Source organism: Harpia harpyja, chromosome 5 (genome assembly GCF_026419915.1).
Source record: "Harpia harpyja isolate bHarHar1 chromosome 5, bHarHar1 primary haplotype, whole genome shotgun sequence".
Lineage (NCBI taxonomy): Eukaryota > Metazoa > Chordata > Aves > Accipitriformes > Accipitridae > Harpia > Harpia harpyja.
Window position 1 is genome coordinate 31,807,381 of NC_068944.1, and position 17,790 is coordinate 31,825,170.

Here is a 17,790-nt window from a genome sequence, read left to right on the forward strand (position 1 = left end):
AGAGTGAATGCACAACATCTGATATTGATATATATAAACACACACAGACATATATGTCTATATATATTTAAAGTGGAATGCAGCTGGCAACATTTTGAATTCCTTTCAGCTGTAGAAGCAGAGTGAAATAAGCCAAGATTATGGGAAAGAGGGCAAGAAATGACCATACATGTGACTTACTCTTTTCAAAGTATTATGCTAGGTTGTAAATAAATCCTTTTTCTAGTTTTAAATCATAGTCTTACATAGTTATCCTTACCAGGAGTGTTTCAAGTAGGAAATGCAGCATAATTTCTGAATTCCTATAGAATGACACAATATTAGGTAAAGTTACAGATAATGTTCCAGGTGACAACATGGTTGGTAGGTGGAATGAACAAGCTTCCCAGGAAACCACTAACATTTCTAGATCTCTGTCACTTTATACTTAGTTTGCATTACGAGATTCCCTTTGGCTATCTCAGAACAGAGTCTCATATAAACTGCTATGCACTTTGACAGTCACTAGTTAATGATAGCTTTTGCACTTTCAACATCCTTTGACATCATCATTAAGTTTTGTCCTATTAGTAAGAAAAAAACTCGTGACAGCAAGGATAAGAAGGCTGTCTAACCCAGAGAAATGAGGCTTTGGAAGAAAAATAGAAAAAATAGTTGTAGTTGAAACAGAACTTTAAAATCACCTTAAAAGAAGTACAAGATGCATCTCAAGATCCTCTTTACCCTGAAAAAGCATGAACTACAATGAAAAAAGCAGTTCTGAGCACAAAATTTACTTCCCATTAGGAAAGTGTTCTTTTGTTTCTGTCTGTAAAAGGAAAGAAGTGGGCTAAAAATGCCACTGAGGATCTTTGCCAAGAATCAAGATAAAGAACGGAGCTTTTTAGTTTCAATGAATAATCAGAAAGGGTCAGTATGGAATACCAAAAAGGGAGGAAGGTGTTTGGAAGCACCAAATCAAACCTGTCATGCTGTGGCAGTCAGGCCCAGTCAGGCAGTCAGCCTTCTCTGAAGCAAAGCCTGAGAATCAGAGGGAAGTTGCACATCAACCACAATTGCTCATGATGGAGACCTTGTGCACCACCTGGCTTTGAAGAGGAACATTCAACATTTTCTGCTAATGCCTGGGACGAACAGGAACTGCAAGATCACTCTTAGGGCTTGTCTTTCTAGAAATGGGAGATGTAGATACTAGATTTTGCTATTGAGCTCTTGCACAGTTCAAAGTCACAGAATGGAAGAGAACAAGCTTTGTAACAAAAGCAAAATGGAGATTGTGACTGTTCAGAAGCAAATAAAAAAGGTTCAGACTTCTCTCTCTCTCTCAAAAAAAAAGGAACAAAAATTCTCAGAAGGACTTCTGGTCATCACAGTAAATCCAACATTCCATTCTAAAGAAATATAGCCTTTGACAGCTCTCAGAGTAAATCTCTCCTATTTGAGACCATTACAAAAGGAGCCAAAGGGGGTTTCTGACTCAAGGACTTGCAGTAAAAGACTGCAATGCCTCCCTCCAGTTTTGGCTATGTTCTTTTGATCCCACACGATGTTGGATCAGAATCCAACATCAGAACATTAACAGCACAGGAGCATTCATCTCAGGATGAGCAGGAAGGAGCAATGGAGCCAAACAATCCTGTATCTCATAATGGTGAGAGTGGGAGTGTTAATAGTAGAGATATTTTTCCCAGAGGTATGACATGTCTCCTTTACAGGAAGAAAGAGATGAATCTCAATGGCACTCACTTACCAACTATGAAAAAGGCTCTCAGGATGGGTTACACACTGGTGTGGTAATGATGCATCACAGATCTTTTCCAGTTATTAGAGGGAATTTGGATGAGAAGAAAGTGATTAATTGTACTGTTTATCTGGTATCAAGTTTTATCTAAGAAAAAAGCAACCTTTTACTTCTTGCAAGGGACCTGGTTCAGCTAGTGTTGGCTCAAGGTTGGCGCAGCCATTATGACTGTATCCCATCTCCTCACAAAATGTGCCCAACAATAGCAACTGGAAACCTGTTACTTGCCTTTATCTTGTGGGCAGGCACCACTAACAGCAAGGTTGGTACCAACAGCCAGTTCAGCAGTTGCTGATTTTGCCAGCTGTATTGGGTTTGTGTGGCAAGGTTTTGGTCATGGTGGGAGGGCTACAGGGGTGCCTTCTGTGAGAAGCTGGTAGAAGCTTCCCCTATGCCCGACAGAGCCAATACCGGCCAGCTCCAAGATGGACCCACTGCTGGCCAAGGCCAAGCCCATCAGCAACGGTGGTAGAGCCTCTGGGATAACAGATTTAAGAAGGGAAAAAAAAGTTGCTGTGGCACAGAAACTGTAGCCAGAGAGAGGAGCGAGAACATGTGAGAGAAACAACCCTGCAGACACCAAGGTCAGTGAAGAAAGAGGGGGAGGAGGTGCTCCAAGTACTGGAGCAGAGATTCCCCTGCAGCCTGTGGTGAAAACCATGGTGAGGCAGGCTGTCCCCCTGCAGCCCATGGAGTTTCATGGTGGAGCAGATATCCACCTGCAGCCTGGGGAGGAGCCCACCTGTGACCCTGTGGGAAGCCTGTGCTGGAGCAGGCTCCTGGCAGGACCTGTGGATCTGTGGAGAGAGGAGCCCATGGAGCAGGTTTTCTGGCAGTACTTGTGACCCTGCGGGGGACCCACGCTGGAGCAGTCTGCGCCTGAAGGACTGCAGCCCATGGAATGGACCCAGGTTGGATCAGTTCATGAAGAACTGCAGCCCATGGGAAGGACCCAAGTTGGAGAAGTTCATGAAGGACTGTCTTCTGTGGGAGGGACCCCACGCTGGAGCAGAGGAAGAGTGTGAGGAGTCCTGCCCCTGAGGAGGAAGGAGCGGCAGAGACAACGTGTGATGAACTGACCTCAACCCCCATTTCCTGTCCCCCTGCACCTCTGTGGGGGAGAAGGTAGACAATTACGGAGTAAAGCTGAGCCTGGGAAGAAGGGAGGAGTGGGGGGAAGTTGTTTTAAGATTTGGTTTTATTTCTTATTACCCCACTCTGATTTGATTGGTAATAAATGAAACTAATTTCCCCAAGTCAAGTCTGTTTTGCCCGTGATAGTAATTGCTGAGTGATCTCTCCCCGTCCTTATCTTGACCCATAAGCCTTTTGTTATATTTTCTCTTCCCTGTGTAGTTGAGGATGGGAGTGATAGAGCAGCTTTGGTGGACACCTGGCATCCAGCCAGGGACAACCCACCACACCAGGCCTTCTGTATCATAAAGGTCTCTGTGTTACTGTATGGAAACTTTGAAGGAAACATTGACTTTGATTTTCTGGCATCATAGGGAATGAAGGAGTGATCTCTGGGAAGTTGCTGCTCAGGTAGAAGCCAGAGTTTGGTTCTGACAACCCCACTTTAAGGCCTCCTAGCTCTTGCTGGTGACAGTGAATGCAGAGATTAAGGACTTCTTCAGAAAATAGTCCTGGAGCTTCCACTCAGTGTCTTGCTCGAGGCTTTAAGACCTGGTAGTTATTACAACAGTTTGAATATGACCATTATCCATGCTCTTGCAGAAGACAGCTTATGGAACCCATCTGCCCAAGGATAGATATAGATGGAATTCCCCTTTTGGTGATGCCAAACTTGGGATTTCAGTCAGAGAAGCTGAAGAAATATCAACACTTGCTGAGGATAGTTGAAAAGCATCACTGAAGTCCAGAAGAAAAGGGCTACATTTGACAATTGAAAAAGGGACACCAAAGTGTGTTGTGTGAATTTAGCCGTTCACATCAGGAGAAAACAAATGGTGTTAGGGTCAGGCCACCCTATTTTCAATATGCATGCGTCAATATAAGGTATGGTAAGGGTCTGATTGCAATTTCTACAGAAACTGAAGAAAAATATACAAATTCAAATAATAATGTCACTACATATATGGATTATTACTAAAGATTTTTTATCTTTTAAAGCAAACTGGAAATTATTGTGAATAACTAGGATACAAATAAAGTGTTTCTTGTTTTCATGAGTTTTTAAATTTTCCTAATTGTTAAACAGCAGGCATCATTACTTAGCAAAACCTATTAGCCTTCTATGTGAGTTGGTCACAAGGTACTCAAAGATAATTCATGGCAGGAAGTAAAAAGAAAGTAGAAGAATAATTTAGATCTGAAGTAAAATGATTACTGTCATGTTTACCTGAGTCGCTTTCCAAACTCCTTTTTGATCTTGAATTTCTTTTTTAAGATTCCACTCTGAATTCTTAGGGAAAAAAAGCCATATACAACACACAAGAAAACAAGTTAATGGACAACAGCAATGAAAATTTAACACTAACATCACTGTAAAGATGAGCATAGCTTTTAATTTTTTTCTCAAGTATCATAAAACTCTATTAAAAAAGGAAATTCCAACAGAGTCTCAGGCACAAGAGGTAAATAAATATAGACCATACTAAAAGAAAAGTAACAATATTTTCTAGATTTAGTGTAATTTATTTTTGGTAGCTTAAAATAGTTAAATACATGAAGAAGCTGAGTTGGCTTACCTAAATGGATATTGAACATCAAATGTTCAAAATTGAAAAATCTCAGTGCCTTCTACATTTTATATGACGAGACTTTTTTGTAATTTCTAGGAAAAAACTGAACATGTTTTAGCCCTTTCTTATATCACTGCCTTATTCATATCACTTCTAGGATAACAGTTATATAGCACATTACTATAATTTGCACCTTGAATACCTCTAATTTAATGTATGTCAGATTAGCAGACTATCATAACTATACCTGATTACAATTGAAGTCAAACCCTAATTAGGGCTTTCTGTTTCCTTTTAAAGTGAATTTAGGAAGTGGAAAACTGATTATTTAAGCAAAACTAGGCACAACACAGCCAATAGCAAAGTAGGAAATGAACTCGACCAATTCTATTATTGAAATGTATTTGTTCAAGATGTTTTATTCACATCCATATCTGCACTTTGGAAGCGCATACGCCATCAGCACTTGGAGAGGGAGGTTCCTGCATAAGGAGGTCATAAACATCTCCCAGATGCGACATACATAAGAAAATACAAAAACAGGTGCTAAACATCCCCATGTATTCTCAAACCCCAAATCCCAAAGATTATTAGGAACTTCAAGGAAATAGAAGTTATGGAGATCAGTGTTCATGTGGAAAACACATCCTGTAATCAATGAGTAATAGCCTTTTTTTCCAGATGAAAGTTTATACATTTGCTCCAAGGATAACTCCAAGCAACAATTTGTGCCCATGGCCCTACCCTCCCCCTCACACCTCCTTGCCCACATATGCATATAGTGTATCTGAATCCAAGTCCTGAGTCCATTAGACAAACTGTAGCATCTGGACTATTCTCCAAAATGCAGCAATATTTTGAATGACTAATGATAACACTTGGTGACTGCATGAATATATTTTTCACTCTATTCCGTAGCCCAAGGATACAGTTTAACTACTGGTTACAGACAGACACTTTTTTCAGACACACCAGGGGGTGATTGCTCTCACAGAGTATCAGCAGAGACCAGGCAGTCAACTATAAATTGCACCTTCATTTAGATGATCACATTCAAAATTCACCACTATTCAACTGTTGCTTAGGTAGAGAGGTATCTTAGCTTCTGTGCACTCCATTCACGCAAACTTTTACCTTGCAAATAGCTCTTGCAACTGGTCACCTTCCCAGTGTACATCTTCACGTGTATATGTATGCTTTAAATTATTATAAACACAATCCTTTTGCTAATTCATGGTAACTAAGACTAAATATAGCGGTGTTAATTTAAAGCTGTTGACAGAATGGTCATTCTGCAAGTGGTAGGAATGGAGGTATTAATTAACAAGGGCACTGAAGCAACTTGAGTGGTGCTGGAAAGCAATCTCATCACAGAAGGCAGGACCACTAATAATGACTTCATGTAGAAGTTAAGTTGTGCCAACAAGTAAACCAGAATACCTACAGAATGAAATTCCATCTCTAACCATAAATGTATAGCTTTGAGATACATTTCTGACTGACTACATGCCCAGGATGTTAACACTACCTATGACTTGAGAAGAGAACTAAGGAACAACAAAATCCAAAAAGTAACACTGTAGTCCAATTTAAAAATGAATTTTTACAAAAATTAGAGGAGTTTATTGAAAACATTATAAGGAACAGCTAAAAGAGTAAAGTACTTGCAAGCCAGAGGGAGATTACTTACTGATATCATACTGGAGGCTCAAAGCACATGCAAGCCAAATTTTGACAGACACTTTGGAAACATCAAAAAGAAAATCAGCGCCACTAAACAGAAGGGAAGGTATTAGCAGCAAGACAAAAAGTTGAAATTATGTCTAAAAAAAGGAAAACAGAGAAGATCCTGAACTTTGCTTATTTAAATCTAAAAATACCATCAGGCAAGCTAAATAAGATTTTTTGGAAAAACCTGCAAGGGACATAAAATAAGTCCTTTTCCAAACACATCTGTTTGTTTGTTAAAAAAACTACTAGAGACAATATAAAGCCAACAGATGATCAGAAGCAGTTAAAGACAGACTTACCATGAAGCACTCAGAAAACAGAGTATGATAAAGGAAAAAAGCCCAAATTCCAAACCAAATAAAACCTGCAAAGCCCTAAGAAGCAAACTCATAATATGAATTATTATGAAAAAAAGAATTAGCTGACACATGGAAAATTTGATGCATAGGAGAGAAATCAGCATGTCTCAGCAGTGCCTCAAAATTCATCAGTTTTCTGAAGGATTTAAGAAGTATGTGGAGAAGAGATATCTGGGTGATACAGTCTACTTGGACTCCTAAATGGTATTTGATAAAGTATTATATCAATAACTCCTTAATTAGTTTCCCATGAGTTAAGGATAAAAGTCCTCACATGAATATATAATGCATTTAAAGACAGAAAACCTACAATAAAAATAAATTACCAGTTTTCAGTGGCAGTTACAGTAGGGTCTTGCAAGTATCCATGCTGGATCCTGTGGTTTCCAGTTTATTCAGAAACAATATGGAAAATGGGGGATTTTGTGAGATGATTTAGTAAAACCAGCTGGACTTCTTATTTACAGAGGACAAAATTCAATGAAAGTTAATGTATGTTTGTACATTAGGACACAGTCTTCGCTTTATACAATGCTGGATTTTGAGCTGGTAGTAATCAAATAGGAACATGATCATGAAGAATTTAATGCTCCACTGCATTTAAAAGAATAATTGTAATGTTAAGAACTATTATGAAAGGAATAGAGAACAAAACAGAAGTCATCTTTATACCACTATATATGCCCATGATGTGTCTACATATTGAATACTCGATGCTCTTTCCCCATAATAACAGAACTGGAAAACAGAACTGGATGACAGACATGGGACAGTTTCCATTCATTAAACAAGTTAATGGATTAGGAGACTTCAGCTTGAAGAAGAGGAAGAATATGATAAAAGCCTATAAAGTCATGTCTGACATGTAGGAAGTGAATATGGAATGACTGACCGATACATCTTTGAAAGTAAGAACCACAGCATTATATGAAGACAGTATATGCTAGGCAGAAAATAAAGAAAAAAGTAATTTTTCACACAACATGTGACAAAGCTGTTGAAGTCCTTATCACAGAATGTTGTGGATGTCAAAAATCCAAAATGTGACTGTAAAATTTATGGAAGAAAAATTCACCGACACACACACACACAAAAAGAATGTAGGGCAGAAAATAAGCAGGGGCTTTACCTGAATCCCGTCTAAAATCCTAATTTCTTAGACTAATATTTAGCATCCCTCAAATACTTAAACCATAAGAAGAATCATAGTAGATTCCCCTGATCATACAGTTGAACATCCATTTGTGTAAATATTTCGGCACACAACACTGAGAATGTGGAGAAAGTGGTGCTTGGCAAATTTATATACAAACAAGACAGAAAAGTCATACAAATTTAGTATGAAAACATGTGGCTATAGAACAGCATAATATACAAAAAAAATTTATAGGACAAAACTACATGGTGCAAATTCAGATATTGTCAGGAATATAAATCAGATCCAAGAGAAGACAACCTGGCACTATGAAAGGCCTTAACAAACACAAAACTGACTCACTCCTATTCATTGTGAAAACAGCTCTAAAGTTCTCTAGGTCATGTTTTACTATTTTTCACCTTGACTCAATAAGCTTTTTAACTGGCTCTGTTTTAAATCACATTCAACAATTCCACTTTTCTTTCCAGAAGCAGAGTCTGGTACTTGGACGTACCTTTACCTTTGGCAAGCAGGTAGGTGAAAAGGAAGGCAGGAAGCTTGTAGAGTGCCTAATATACCAATGCATATTATAACCAGGAAAATACTATTAATGTTCTTAATTTTACTGATTACAAGTTAGGAAATCCTAAGATTATTTCAAGAAATAAAACTGTGAAAGCTTTTCCTTTCAGGCAATCTATACTTTACATACAGCAGAAGATCTCTAGTGAAAGATATGCAAAACACCATTTATATCTCCCTGGTATAAGAAGACCCTTAAAAATTCCCCATATTATTTTCTTTCCATATTTCTGAATGCTGAATTTTACAGCCTGCAATAACACTGATCCTAAAGGCTGTATCCATATGTACAATATTATTCATTAAGAATTATGTAAAGTGAAAAAACAAAAGTCTTGCAAGTCTTGTAAGCCTTCACAGTCATGGCAAGGTTTCTATATAAGGGTGAATTAAAATTGCAATTCTAGATAACTAATGACTTTCAAATGATAATTAAATAATTATTCTAATGTAGTATTTCATTTGCAATGGTTACATTTAACATCAAATAAAACTATACTGATTTACAAACTCTTCTAATCATTTAGTTACATAAAGAATAAGATTTTTATTTGTCAGTATTCATTTTAAATCACCTAGGAATAACAAAATCTTTGTATGGTTTAGAATATTTAATGTGTTAACTTTACTTTTTAGCCTGCCATCAACTGTAACCATTTAGTAGCCAAATTATTTTCTCTTCAGAGACTACTGTTATTTGCTATTTTTCAAGTGTTTTAAAATACACAGTTAAAATCATAAGTTTTAAATTATTTTTTTAAATATTAGGTTGCTTGCCCAATAATTCTCTGATACAAAGATCATTATTTTTGATTCTTCCACTCTAAAAAATGAATTTAATTAAAAATTGTACCTTGTAAGAAATTTCTTCTGCGGTTTTGGTTTTTTTTAAGTCTTCATACTTCCTTTTTTTTTCACTGTAGGACAATTCAGCATTACAGAGATCTTCATTCAGTCTTTCTATTTGCTGTTCAATCTTACACATGCTTTTGCAGATAGTTTCAACTTCTGACTGATACGCCTTCTTTTTTCTTGAACTGTTGAAATAAGACAGCCAATCTCACATTTCATTTTATAAAGTATATTAACTAAAAGTAAACCCCATTATTAAATAAGTAAAACTAAAACATTTGCTAGTAAAGACTGAAGCAAAGAGGCATTCGGTACTTCAGCCTTTTCCATGTCCTGTGTTATCAGGTTCCCTGCCTCATTCAGCAATGGGCCCACATTTTCCGTAGTCTTCATTTTGTGATCTATGCACTTATAGAAGCCCTTCTTGTTGCCTTTGATATCTCCTGCCAGATTCAATTCCATTTGGGCTTTGGCTTTCCTAAATGCATCTCTGCATGCTCAGACAATGTCTCTGTATTCCTCCCAGGTTACCTGTCCCTGCTTCCACCTTCTGTATGCTTTTTTTTGTGTCTGAATTTTGCCGGGAGCTCCTTGTTCATCCATGCAAGCCTCCTGGCATTTTTGCCTGACTTCCTACTCATTGGAATGGACTGCTCTTGAGCTTGAAGGAGGTGATCCTTGAATATTAAACAGCTTTCTTGGGTGCCTCTTCCCAAATATAATATAAAACTATCAATTTTGGATGAGAATAAAGTGGCAAGAACAGCCCTTTTATCTGAAAGTGTTAAAATTGGTCACAGAGTTTCAGTTCATCTATCTTATAATAAATGGCCATGTCTAGGGTACTTCATACCAGTCAGTGCAGTGGTACACGTTAGTCATACAGCCGATGAATTCAAATTCCTAAGTATGTTGCTATTTGCAGAATTTTTAGGTCACATAAAACAATTTTAGTTTATTTGTATACAAACAAACTTTCAGTAGAAGTGAACTGTTTAACAGAAGTGAACTTGTAATACCATTCGATTAGACTGTTGGATTACACAGCAAAAACCAAACTGAATCAAATACAAAAAACCTACAGGTAAACATTGATATTGCTTTGACTGACAGAATACAACCTCTTTATCATTAGAAATTAATATTCTTCAATGGAATGTTTCTTTGTAGAAGAACAGGGTCACTGAATAATAAATTGTTACTACCACTATCTGCTGAATTAGAATGATAAACCTAAATGGTATTATAAGGATCTTCACAGGATATACAACATTGTTTCCAATACTTAATCTGCAAACCCACAACAGGCTGGTACTGATCACACATTTCCTTAGCTGAATTAGTGGCCAGAATATTTCTGTCAAAGAGCATCTTCTTTAATACAGGGTGTCATTTGCTTAGTTAAAGGAAGGAAACATGATTTACCTTACAAAACCCAAAGATTTGTAAATGCACAAGGACTAAACTTCATGGATTATTTCATACATGCACACACACATTCTCTGCACATTCCACTTTCAGTGCATGTGAACTGCTGGTTCCTAAATATACAGTCTTACAGTCAGCAGTATCTGCTATATAGTCCTTGAAAAACCTGTAAGACAATACAAGCCCACAGCAACTTAATATCCCTTCCCAAAATTCAAGTAACAAAGCAGCACAAAGAGAACAGAAAACATTGCCTACATGCATCTTGATGAACTATACGTAACATGTACCATGTATGTAGTATGTATTACAATTGCCCTTTCTCTATTGAGAGATTGTCCATAGCTAGACTCAACTGACTGTGATTCCCAAGCAGTTGACCAATCTGGGAACTGAGTCCCAATAAAACTGAAACTGCAATACGATCTTTCCAAAATGCAAAATATGACCTTGAGGCTTCAGCAATGTCACACACCTGTAAGACCCTGTGCTTAGAGCCATGACTGACTAGTTTACATAAATTCATATACAAGCATTTTTCAAAGATATTGCAGAAGCCGTAACAGCCCTACTAACAAACAGCTCTACATGAAACAGGAGGGACCATCTGTACTGTCATGGTTTAATCCCAGATTTCTGGGGCAGCTCAGGGTGATTTGATTATTTAGAAGTTGCAGGGCTGCAGCTGCTGCACATGGTAGGAGATGGGGGTTTCCCCTGCACCAGCCAGGAATTGAACCACGGTCACAAGACTGGGAATCTTGCATGATACCACCACACCACTGGTGCTTCCATCCAACCTCTAAATAATCAAACCACCCTGGGCTGCCCCAGAGTGCAAAGTGCTGCATACTCACTAAATCTATTGATTTAGACAGTCCTTAAATACAAAGGATTCCTAGCCCTTTTTTCAGCTGTTGAGACAAAAGAATCTTGCATAGATCTAAAAGATCTTTCTCCCTGTGAATTAAAACACTAAAGATTATCAAGATCTACTACAAGCACGTTAGGAAAGTATAGCTGAGAGTATACATGTGAATGGCCCAAATCTTCCCTAGATAATAGTGTTCAAAGATGATAACAAGAAACAGCAACAGAGATTTTTTGGCTAAAGGGAGGCAATATGAAAGCAGACATACTCTGGTACTTCCAAGTCCAAGACCATTTAGTTAGAGCCATCTCATTAGACAGCAATAATCGTTCTGTTCTTTAAACTTTCACAGGTCTGCCTCCATCCCATATACTGATTACACTTTCCTGCACACCAGTGAGGTTAGCAATGAGATAGATACAGACCAACAATACCAGTTTGAGTAGTAAGCAGGGCTGTGACATAACCACGACTCATGAGAGTTATAACTGTATGTGGATTACCAGTTACAGACAGACTGATAAAGGAGGTCAAGAAACTAATGCGATGGAGAATCAGTGAAAAATAAGGAATTTGTGAAGGTACAGTATGTGATGCCTTGAGACCAAAGAGCAAATAATTAGATGGGATCAGAAGTAATTACAATACTCCACTGAATAAAGAGAATTTCAAGGATATTCTGACTACCAGATGAAACTTCAGTTGCAAATTTGTCCCTGAACAAATCATTTCCATACACTTTTGGTAATGGTTTCTGGTTAGTTCTTACAGAGTTTCTGAATCCTATGGTCTCTGATAATACTGATTTGAACTATTCATACCACAACCACATCACTTTCAAAACAGGAAGTTTTTCTGCAGATGGTCTTGTGACCTGATTCTGAAACAGGTCTCATTAACTATTCCATCAGAGATAGATAACTTATATTTTGCAAATTCCACATGTAGAAAACTTACGAATCTCATACTTTATGACACATGCATTAGTTCTCCCTAATTAAGCACTTTTAATATGTCCATATGCCCCATAATATCTTCATAAGAACAATACTTACAGGACTATGTAGGAAAAAGCATTCTCTACCAGAAACAAATCTAAAATACTAACAAAAGGTCACTGGGAAATTAACTACTCACCTTGCCTAGGGAAGTTTTGAAACAGCCAACACTGGAAACCCTAAAAAAATCATCTTATTGTTTCTGAAAAGGGGCATAAGTATAGCTAATCTTCTTTTGGGGAAGGCGATGACTAAATAGCTTCACAAATTCCTTCCAAAATGCCTATGATTATAAAAAGACTTAAATTTCAAAATACCAAAGCTGAAAGAGCAATTCATCTGAACAGTGCAGAGAAAACAGATCTGTGCTGAAGCTGGAAAGAAATGAAAGGAACCAAACAATGACTGATTTCCTACACCTTTCACATGGAGCAATATTGTTTTGATGCATACAAAGCTACCCATGACTCTGGAAGCTGAAACACTTTAAGCATTGATGCAAGAGGAACATAAATAGTCCAAGCAGAAAAGCAAGTAGACTACAGCTGAAAGAAGAACTATGGTTCTTTGGTGCATGTGTTCCATACTACACTCTGTGTACAGGTGTTGAAATTTTATTACAGCTTCTGCAGCTTACTTAGGAACTCTGTCCCCATTTGAGAAGCATACTAAGTTTTTGATTTTTCTTTCCCTAAGCTTTCATACATTCAGTAACTGTGCATAGCATGTGGACCTGAGATTTTCTGATCTAATAGTATCTGTAAGATACACTCAGCCTTCATGGAAAAAGGGTATGTATCAGGTCAAATGCACTGTTTCTCCTCAGCTTCTTTCATCCAGGATGCTTAACACACTATGAAGGCAACACAGACGGGGGGTGAATGTTCATATGGACAACAAATCCCAAAGTGTTCCAGTAACTGGAACTTTTTCCCCCCATTCAAATTTGTGTAAGCTTTGTATTTTAGATCCTTCTAAGCTCAATCACAAGTTACCTGGAGATAGGTCTTGGAATACTTTGGGAAAAAAATAATTCAGGATCATTTTCCCAAAGGCAACACTATATCCAGATGCCTCTGCACAGCATTCAGTATCAGTGTGTGTGAAGATGTCTTCATCAATGCCATCAACATAACTTGAAGTACACTTCTGATTATAAAAAGCAGGCCCACTTCTGTCCTGGTTTCAGCTGGGATAGAGTTAGTTTTCTTCCTAGTAGCTGGTATAGTGTTATGTTTTGGATTCAGTATGAGAAGAATGTTGATAACACTGATGCTTTCAGTTGTGGCTAAGTAGTGTTTAGACTAAGTCAAGGATTTTTCAGCTTCTCATGCCCAGAGAGCAAGAAGGTTGGAGGGGCACAAGGAGTTGGGAGGGGACACAGCCAGGACAGCTGACCCAAAGTGGCCAAAGGGATATTCCATACCATGTGACGTCAAGCCCAGTATATAAACTGGGGGGAGTTTGCCACAGTGGGGGGGATTGCTGCTTGGGAGCTAACCAGGCATCGGTCGGTGAGTGGTGAGCAATTGCATTGTGTATCAGTTGTTTTGTATATTCTAATCCTTTTATTATTATTATTATTGTTGTTGTTGTTATCATTATTATTTTCTTCCTTTCTGTCCTATTAAACTGTCTTTATCTCAACCCATGATTTTTACTTTTTCTCCAATTCTCTCCCCCATCCCACTGGGCGGGGGGAAGTGAGCGAGCGGCTGCATGGTGCTTAGTTGCTGGCTGGGGTTAAACCACAACTTCAATGGGCTCATAAAAGATACTGAGAGAATATGATATCCATTTTAGAAAATGCAGGAGGTAGAAGTCTCTCTCTCTCTCTCTCCTATCAAGAAAAAACACAGGACAGGAAATGAGACTATTTAAACTGCATGTGCCCCCAGAATCTCAGGTGAGCGTGACATTATTTCTTGCATGTACTGCATGTTCTAAATAGGAAAGACACACAAATAAGCTTTCTATTGAGAAGACAATTCTCTGTCCTCTTGCAGCCTAGTAGGAGGTGGACAGTCACTCACTTTTTAGTCCTCTTGAAGGAACATGTCGGTACTCTGTTAGTATAGAATTAATCAAAACAAGCACTCCAATTCTTAGACTAACATGAGACAATGTGTTGGTTTTAAGAATCACATTCTGATGGAACATAGCAATTCCGTACAATATTGCAATTCTTCCCTAATACAAAAGACCATACAGAAATCACAACATACTCAGAAAGGAAAAGGAAAAATAAAGCATAATTATATTAAGAAAGTTTGTGAGTGGCTAGAAAAGTCTTGGAGTATCAGACTAATGATCTGACATGCAAAATATCTCCAATATAAGGCAAGAGATTAGTGGCAGATCAAAGAATTTAGTTTCTGAGCAGAACCAAATGTCCTGCCCCTCTCATAGCACTTAATGGCAACTCCCTCAAGAGAACTATAGTTATTTATAGCCTTTGTTTAAAACACTCCTTATTCAGTCAAGAACTCCAACAAGATAAAAGGGGATTTTCAAATAAAAAGCCGTACAAACAGCACTCTTCCTTTGTGCTTGCATTCAGTAACACATAAGAGAAATGCATGCAACTTCTAATTTTTAGGAGGGATTAGCAATTGCTTTCTCCCTTAAGAACTAATATTAGGTCAATACTAGGTCAATTTGTGCTAGGTCACTGGCCTTGAAAGTAGAATTGAGAGAGTGTAGGGGTTCTATAAAATAGCATTCCAGAAAATCCTTCTAAGAGTTAAATTATCATAAGATGGCAATGTACAGAAATTTGGGATTGTATCAGGCTGACTAAGAATCCTGTTTTTCCAGTAAAACAAGATTTAAAAGGTAATTCTTCTGAATTAATATTTTTCTTTAAAAAAATACTTAAAATTGAATTCTATACTCAGCCTCCACTCATTATTTCCTGAGACTAGACTAAACAGCAGTCTGAAAAGGTATTTCCCCTTCAGAGGATGTCATCCTTTGAAGACATAAATAGACTTAGATCCTGGAATGAATTCTTCATTACTAGGTACTTGTCATAACCATTCTCTGGGTCTTGAATCTGAACTTTCATATGCATTTCTTGAACTCCTGAACATGTGGAAGGATAATAATTGGGACACACTCACAACAATACTAACTATATATGAAATAGATAACGCTCAAAGCATTTCTCTTGTGAACTTGTCCAGTCTTTTTAGGATCCCTGTAAAGTGTTAGTGTATAAGATGGTCTCAAGTAATAATGCTTCTCAAATCTGTTTTACGAGAACTCCCCTCTCTCTCCTGATGCTCCACATTTGCCTGTACATGTTCTTACAAATCTGAGTTTTCTCTTTCAGCTTATCAGTTAATACTTCCAACATGGGCAAGACCTCTCTCTGTTATTACATGTATGATGAAATAAAAGTTTTAATCCATCAAAAAAGATGTCAAGGAAATTGGAAATAATAAATTTGGAAAGCTATGGCACTAATTCTAAAGTGTTCTAATAATCCCAATATGTAGTTCCACCAACAGCAGAACTAATGAAGCCTGGTTTCTTACCCATTTGTGTCCCATTGTTGATTTACTTTGGTATGTAAGGTATGAGCTCCAACTTGAAGCATTAATAAGGAGTATGCACACAACTCCTCTTTTCTTTCATCTTGTTATGCCCTCCCTCTTCCTACACCTCTTATATGGAATTTTGGGGGTCTAGTAAGGAATGTTTTCATGCTGACAGGATGTCTGTATTCAACTCAGTCATCGATTGCTACAAACCTTGTAAGAATCTAATTCTTTTCAAGAACTTTTCAGATGACTCTGCTGAAACCAGACAATAAAATCCAAAGTTACTGGGGGGATAAAGAAGATAACCTGTCAGATACATGAAACTAGTGTACACCTAGTGTCTAAAGCAAGAAGGAACTAAAAATTGATTTTATTTGCTGTTGTATTATAAATGCACTGAGAATATTATGTACAATACAGTTTAAAGTATAGCTATTTGGAATCAATAAACTGAGGAGCTACAAAAGATGCGTGCATAATAATGTCTTACAAGAATTCAAAGAAAACAGAGAAAAACAGTATTTCAGATTCTATGTTTATAATCATCATATATAAAAAAAAATACAAATAAAATTCATAAAAGTTTTGACCAAAATGTTTTTGGGACTGAGGCTTCTGTTAACAAAAAGAATTTCAGAATCTTCATTTTGTTTTATTTTAATTGTCAAAGTATGTATTTTGTCTTTTGCAGAATTTTAGTTAATTTTCTTTCACGTGAAGGTCAAAAAAGGTAGATGACAAATTGCAGCCTCAAGTGATTTGAAATTATTGAAATGTTAAATTACAGAGAGACTTAAAATTAAAGCAAGGTTCATTTTATAGGCTTGTTTGCAGTGAAAAAGTAAAGCTTGCTTCCTATATTTATATTGCAGGCATTACCTATTTCCGAATTTTTGCAAAAACTCTTCATTTTCTCCCTCAAGTTCTTCATTTTCACATTTCAAACTGTCCAGTGCTTCATTAATATTGAGAATCTTTTGCTTTATATTCTGTAGATCACTTTCCTTGGTGGATTTCTAATGAACATTAAAACATTAAGACACCTTTAGCATAAGTTGAAAGTATTTCAGGCCAACACAGAAGATGCAAGTATGAAAGCATTTTTACTTCATTTATATAAAAACAATTAAAAACTTACTAATTCTTCCACAGCTTTAATCACTTCAGAATAAGCATCTGATATTTTTACACTCTCATCTCCTTGGGCAGCTATTTTATTATTCAAATCTTCTATCTAGAAAATATTTTGTAAAGTAAGTAATACAAATATCTCCTATATTTCTTAGTAATAATTAAACAATATATTTAAAAAATAAATTCAAAAGGAAAGCTATTAAAGAGTAACTAGAGATATTTCATGCCATAGTATTCATATGTACATTGCCATTGCGATGTATCCTAGCAGAATCTTTAGACTTCACAGTATCAGTAAGCACACACTCACAGCCTTCTAATTCATACATGACATATCTGGTATAATTAAGCAGACTACCTTAATTTCCTCTCAGCCTCAAGATTTTCTTTAATATCTCAAAATCTCTATCAATACAGATTCATGCAGAGATTCAATGATGGATCAATCACCAGAGCTTAAGGAAAAATGAGGATGTTAGATCCAAGCATCTGCAGCATAAAGAAAACATCTAAAGTGGCTTTAGGTTGATAAAGGCCTACCTGCTCACACTGAGCCTAATGAACTTTGTTACCTTCAACTGTCCTTCCTCTGCAGAGGCTGAAGCAACATAGCTATCCTGGCAGAACTTACCTATAAAATCTCCAT

The 17,790-nt window shown here is 37.1% G+C and overlaps 1 protein-coding gene across 2 annotated transcripts in view; it reads right to left on the reverse strand.

Moving 5' to 3' along the window:
- The window catches only part of CCDC178 (coiled-coil domain containing 178), a 197,127-nt gene that overhangs the window by 141,615 nt on the left and 37,722 nt on the right, over positions 1-17,790 (reverse strand). For both annotated transcript variants that reach the window (XM_052788564.1, XM_052788563.1), the window contains exons 9-12: positions 17,149-17,244; positions 16,890-17,026; positions 9,170-9,353; positions 4,164-4,226 (exon numbers count right to left, since the gene is read on the reverse strand). In XM_052788564.1, coding sequence (XP_052644524.1) covers positions 4,164-4,226; positions 9,170-9,353; positions 16,890-17,026; positions 17,149-17,244 — 480 coding nt within the window. The remainder of the gene's footprint in view (positions 1-4,163; positions 4,227-9,169; positions 9,354-16,889; positions 17,027-17,148; positions 17,245-17,790) is intronic.